General features: G+C 55.5%; 1 protein-coding gene across 1 annotated transcript; it reads left to right on the top strand.

The window, feature by feature from the left end:
• The first annotated feature begins 1,172 nt into the window (after positions 1-1,172).
• On the top strand, positions 1,173-5,216 carry LOC147412585 (forkhead box protein J1-like). The gene is made up of 2 exons (XM_086481207.1): positions 1,173-1,658; positions 4,413-5,216. Exons 1-2 carry the CDS (start codon positions 1,173-1,175, stop codon positions 5,214-5,216), a joined length of 1,290 nt encoding a protein of 429 aa, XP_086337333.1.
• Positions 5,217-6,347: the final 1,131 nt, after the last annotated feature.

Here is a 6,347-nt window from a genome sequence, read left to right as displayed (position 1 = left end):
CCTGCCTCTACGCAAATGTTTTTGGAAGTATTAAACTTCTTTTCTTTACGGCACCTGACCGTGTTTGTGTCTTAATCTCACTCTGGGAATAACCAAGAATCTCCCCAGCCCTGACCGTGCCAGGTCTGGGCAGCAGGTTTGCACGGGGCGGGGGTTATTATTCTTTTGGCTTTTAGTCTGTTTATTCCTCCCCTCGTCCCCGTCCCCCCGCCCCGCCCGCCGCAGCGAGCATTCCTGGGCTGTCCCTCACTGCGGGCACAGGAGTTTGCGGGGGCTGGGTGGTGACGGTGGGGCTCAAGCATCTGCACAAGCTGTCGCTGCCCCCGAGGCTTATTTTGGGGGGAAGGAGCCTGTTTTGCGGGAGCGGGGCGGGTGGTGGCGGTTCCGGTCCCGCGCGCCCCCCTCCCGCCCCCCTCGCGCCCCCCCCCCTCGCGCCCCCCCCCGCGACTGTTGAGCGCGGCGTCATTCAAACCGCGGCACCCCCGGTCCCAGCCGCCGCCGCGCAGCCGGTGCGGAGCTCCTCGGCCGCGGCTCGCCTCGGGGGGCTCTTTCCTCGCCCAAACCCGCGGCACTGCGGCTTGAAAGCCCAGCAGCGAAAGCCAGACGCCTCACCCTCAGCTCGGGCTCTAACGGACACCTGAAGCTGCCGGCTCGCTTGGAGGGAGGGGGCGCTTGGGGGGGGTCCGCGTCCCCCGCGGGGCTCCGTCCCCCGCCCCCCGGGTTGCTTTAGGGGCAGCGGGTGAAGGGAGGAGCAGAAATAGGGTGAAACCGAGGGAAGTTGGTAGCGGGGAGGGGGAACTTGAAGCTATTTTGTCCTGCTAGCGGCGGGTGGGAGAAGCATCCCTGCTTTGTGGGACGGCAGGGCTGGGTTTTGGTCGTCTGTGGGGGTTTTGTGGGGTTCGTTTTTAATTCTTGCTACAACCGAAGGCTTCTGGGCAGCACCGGCCCCCGGGGTTTGGGGGGAATTTGCCCGAGTTTCAGGGCTGCTAAGGCACCCCGGGGGAGGTGTTGCGGCTCCAGCGTGCAGCACCCCGGGGATGGGTGTCACCCAGCGGCACCGGGAGCGGCACCTGCCCCGGTGCTGGAGAGCGGCTGCACCCTCGGGGAGCCTCAACCCTCTCCCTGTTGTTCTTGCAGGATCTGCCCCGTCCCCTCCCTTCCCTTCCCAAGGCATGGCTGAGGCGTCGCACCTGCGGGCAGGGAAGGAGAAAAGAACGAAGAACGACACCGCGGTGGACTTGGACGACAGCCTGACCAGCCTCATGTGGCTGCCGGACTTCTCGATCAGGGAGGACACCAGCATGGGCAAGTCCTACTGCCCCAGTGGCCCAGAGCCCCTTGACTGTCACAAGCTTTCCAGCTTCGACGCCCCGATGTCACCCCTGGCCGCTGACCCAGCGTGCATGGGGGTGCCCCACACTCCCATCTCCTCCTCCTCCACCTCAAGGACGGCGCACCACACCATGCCCGTGCACCCTCAGCTGGCAGAGGACATCGACTACAAGACCAACCCGCACGTCAGGCCGCCCTACTCCTACGCCACCCTCATCTGCATGGCGATGGAAGCCAGCGATAAGCCCGAAATCACCCTCTCCGCCATCTACAAGTGGATTACCGACAACTTCTGCTACTTCCGACATGCTGATCCCACCTGGCAGGTAGGAGATTTGGAGACCTCTTGTCTTGTCCCCTCGCCCCGCAGGGCTGGGGAGGGCTTCCCACAGCCTCCACTGTGCAAGGCAAGGTGCCATGGGGATGCTGAATCCCACTGGGAGGAAGGCGGCACCGGCAGCTGGTGGGGAAGGGCTGTAACGGAAAGAGCTTGGGTGTGCAGAAATGCCGCGACCATGAGGGCGGCGGAGGGAAGGAGCCATTACAGGGGAGAGCCCGGGGCCATTTTGGGTGCAAGGAGGTACCTGTCGGGCTGTTGGTCCCTGCGGCTCCTCTTGGCTCCAGGACGAAGGCGTCTCTGTCCCCAGCTCCACCTTTCTGAGGCTCTCGTGGTGTCCTGAGTCCCTCCGGGCTGAGCACACGTGAAATGGCCAGATTGAGCATCTCTGGGTGCTGAGGTGCAGGTGTAGGAGAGGGATGGAGAGGAGCCCCAGGGAGATGCCGCTTGTTGGACAAATCCTTCGCTGGGGAGGTTCAGAGCAGAAATGCTGCTGCTTTCCCAGCAGGGCAGGTCTCCTGTCCCCTTGGACAGGCGTAGGAGGCTCCATCGCTGTGACGAGCTGGTGAGGCCTCAGAGGGAAGCCCAAAAAGAGGTCAAATAGGGCTGCTGTCCCCAGCTAGCACGAGCATGTCCCCAGGGGGTAGGGGACAGCCCCCAGGCTCACCAGCTTTGGGGACCGCGTGAAGCACAGGGGCTTTTCCCAGCCACCTTGGTTTGCTGCTCTCCTCCGTCACGCAAGGAGACCTCCGGCACGTGAGGCTTTCTAGGATATGGCAGGGCAGGAGGGACCTGGGTGGCTCGTCCCTCTGCTTGGGTTATTCCCAGCCCAAATCCGCAGCGTGCCAGCGATCCCGGTGGCAGCGCTCACCCAGGCAGGGCTGGGCAAATCTGCTGCAAACCCCCTGCCCACGTGTTGCCCACCCTCCTTCTGGGCAGGTGGGTCTCCAGCAGCTCTTGAAGCCCAACATGGGGAAGGGAACCCCCCGGTCCCTCTCCAGGGCCAGCGTGTTGATTTTCTTCTGCAAACTCACGGCTGGATAATCACCACATTTTTAATTAAATGTGTTTATTAAAAAAAGAAAGAAGGTTTTCAGTCCTCTCTGCAGAGATGCAGGGGGTTCACGGGGTTGTCGCAGGCAGGAGTGATAAATACGTTAACCGGACGGGTCATAACAGAGGGCGGCCCAGGCTGAATGAGGTCTGGGATGGGGAGGGGAGATGGGGAGCAGAGAATTCAGCTGGCAAGTCTCTCACCCACATAAAATTTTGTTAAACTGTAAATGAGGCATTCCCACAGCCTGAATTGTTTGCAGGGGTATCAGTGTTCCTGCTGCTTTTTTCTTTCTTTCTCTCTCTCTTTTTTTGCTTGTTTTCTTTCTTTCTCTCTCTCTTTTCCTTTCTGTCTTTTTTCTGTCTCTCACTCTCTTCTTTTTCCCTGTCTCTCTCGCTCTCTTTTTTACTTTCTTTTCGAGGCTGTGTTCTCATCCCCTATCCCAATCCCCGTACGTGAAGGCAGCCTGGAAAGGTCAAGCCACCCATACTCCAGGGGGGAGATGGATATATTCCTGTGGGAGCTGAGTGCTTTGGAGAGGCGCCAACACACCCAAGGAGCTTCAGCCCAGAGGAGGGTTTTGTTGTGTGCGTGTGTGTGTGCATGTTTTTCGACAGCTCTAAGCATTCAAGCTTTGTTTTTCCTATTTGGCACTACGGATTATGGATGAATAAGCATAAAGATATCCAGGCAACATTAAAAAAACCCAACTCTCTACCATATCCAATCTCTTAATACAGTCTTCGCTTTGTGGAGTCCAATGCTGGGTTATTTACCCAACAACAGAGTTCCCTTTCTGATTATTCACATCACTCCAGGCACATTCAGGGTTTCAGAACAGCTCGACGGGAGCAGAAACTCCTCTATTTCTCTCCCCCCCTGCCTTTTTTTTTTTCTTTTCCCCCTTCAGCTCGTTTGAGTGGTGGCTGGTGAAGATGCAGTGATTCCACACCAAGCTTCCTCAGGCCAGGAGGCACGTCTGGGGACACACCGGGCTGTGGTGGAACATCCATGTGTGTCTCCAGTTTTGCCCGTCTGGTTTGGGTCAGCCTGGCTGCGGGGAGGCACGGTGCCTATTTTTGACCAAATAATTTCCCCTCAACACTAGCAACAGGCACAGATGAACAGGGGGATGCAAGGAGGGCCCTCACGATGCCATCCCCCGCGGTGCTGCCATGTGTTGCCACTTGTAATGGGGCTGTGGCCACACTGGTGTAAACCATAGAAACATTTAGGCTGGAAAAGACCTTTAAGATTATACCCTCCTCTTCCTCCTTAGACACGAAGGAGGACCCAGCCTCCTTCAGCTCAGCTCCATGCCTGGAGCGAGTCTGGCCAGTTTCTCCCAGTGCTCTGCATGATCAAAGGCCCCACAGTCCCAATTTACAACCAAGGAGAGTTGCCCAAAAGCTTCCTGTTGGTTGGCAGGTCCTAGCTTGAGCCCCTTGGCTCCTGTCACCTCTGGCTGGATTAGACAGAAGGCAAGAAAACTCTGCTGGTGGCTAGGGGCAGGGGAGTTTCTGCTGGGCATGCAGCCTGGGATGTCTCGGTGTTGCCGTTTCTGCTTTCTTTTTCCCAAAGGGCCTTGCTGAAAACATGCTTCTCTACCAGCCTCCCCACACAGGTAGGTGCTGCAGCAGCAAACAAGTGTTCAACCTTGTTTTTTTTTTTTTTCTCTTTTGGGTCTAGAACTGCATCCGGCACAACCTCTCCTTGAACAAGTGCTTCATCAGGGTGCCCCGAGAGAAGGACGAGCCAGGGAAAGGCGGGTTTTGGAAGCTTGACCCCCAACATGCTGACCGGCTCGAGAACGGGGCCTTCAAAAAACGGAGGACGGCCCCAGTGCAGATCCATCCTGCCTTCACCAAAACAGACCAGCCAGAAGCACAGGGCGTCGCCAGCCCAGCTGCCTCCCCTTGCGCCTCCGATAACATCCTCAACGTCAACGTGGAGTTGCTGCAGCTGCTGAGGGAGTTTGAAGAAGTCACCGGCACCCAGAACTGGAAGCCGGTGGTTGGCAAAGCAGGGCAGAAGCACAAGCAGCCCTCGCCCAAACGAATGGCCAAGACACCTCGGCTTTCTGACTCTGCCTTGCTGACCCAGGAAGAGGAGGCCGAGCTGGGATCACTGACAGGCAACTTTGGCTGGGAAGCCATCTTCAACACCAACCTGAATGGAGACTTCTCCACTTTGGGGGATCTGGAGCTCCCACCTACTCCAACCAGCCCCGTAACACACGACCTGGACTTGACAGTACACGGGCAGCACACTGAGTGTCCCCAGGGGCGGGAGCAGGTCCTCACCACATCCAACCAGAACATCTTGGACTTTGATGAAACCTTCCTGGCCACTTCCTTCCTGCAACATCACTGGGACGAAGAGACAAGCGACTGCCTCTCCACCGCTGTCAACATAGAGCAGTTGTTTGATCTCAACGACACCTCTTTTCCAGCAGATGCGACCGACTGGAGCAACCTGGCAGCCCTCTTATGAGAGGCCAGTCACCTTCCAAAGCCCACACAGACTTTAGTAGGACGCTCCCCCCGTGCTGCTGGGACTTACAAGGGACAAGATTTTCTAGAGACGGAGACATCCACAGTGACTTTTACCAGCTTGAGTCACGGAAACACCACCACAAGAACTGCTTGGTATATCTGTAAAGGACACATCACAAGTCTCTAGTCCATGAGTCTCCTCAAGAGGAGAAATTTTAACAGCACTTATTTTTTTACTTGTAAAGGAAGAAATGTGAATATGTAAATTATCTTCTTTTTTTTTTTTTTTTCCCCCCCCCTATGTGGAAATGAACACGGTACATGTTTCTTCAGGGCTAAAGGAAAGCACCTGTTAAATCCTGTTCAAGACATTCCTGGTAGCTTAGGACTTGAGGACTTGATAGGTTAAGTGCAATTTCCTCACCCCTTCATCTCTCCGTTTCTCTCTCTCTTTCCTTTTTCTGTCTAGGGTAGTTGGTAGGTACAGTGTAATAATTAGCTAGCATGTAAAAAGAAGTCCCTTCTGGATTCTCTGAGTTCAACCTCCCTCCTGATTTGTGCCTAGGGAAGAAGAAAAGGTTTATAAATCCAGCAAGTCTGTCTCTTCAGTTGTTTTTATATAATCTGTTAAATATTATATATTCAAAATGTTTTCACCTTTAGATGTTTTTTATATAATCTATTAAACGTTATATATTCAAAAAGTCTGCCTCTTTAGATGTTTTTATATAATCTATTAAATATTATATATTTTAAACCCCCTGTGTTTTTAACATAGCATTTCTTAATAGTGGGGGGATAGGGGAAATGCGGTTTGGGAGCTGTATTCGGTTTGTGTGGCGGGGTTTTGGTAGCAGAGGAGCGGCTACAGGGGTGGATCCTGTGAGAAGCTGCCAGCAGCTTCCCCGGCTCCAAGTTGAACCCACCGCTGGCCAAAGCCGAGCCGATCAGCAACGGTGGTTGTGCCTCTGCGATATTTAAGAAGCGGGGGTGGGGAAAAGAAACTGCTGGCAAACCTGCAGCAGAGAGAGGAGTGGGGTGTGAGGGAAACTCTGGCACTGAGGTCAGTGAAGGGGCAAGGGGGTGGAGGTGCTCCACGTGCTGGAGCAGCGATTCCCCTGCAGCCCGG

The sequence above is a fragment of the Leptosomus discolor genome, unplaced genomic scaffold, assembly GCF_034619465.1.
Source record: "Leptosomus discolor isolate bLepDis1 unplaced genomic scaffold, bLepDis1.hap2 HAP2_SCAFFOLD_191, whole genome shotgun sequence".
Taxonomy (NCBI): Eukaryota; Metazoa; Chordata; class Aves; order Leptosomiformes; family Leptosomidae; genus Leptosomus; species Leptosomus discolor.
Note: the sequence above shows the minus strand (reverse complement) of the source record. Positions and strands in the feature narration are given on the sequence as shown.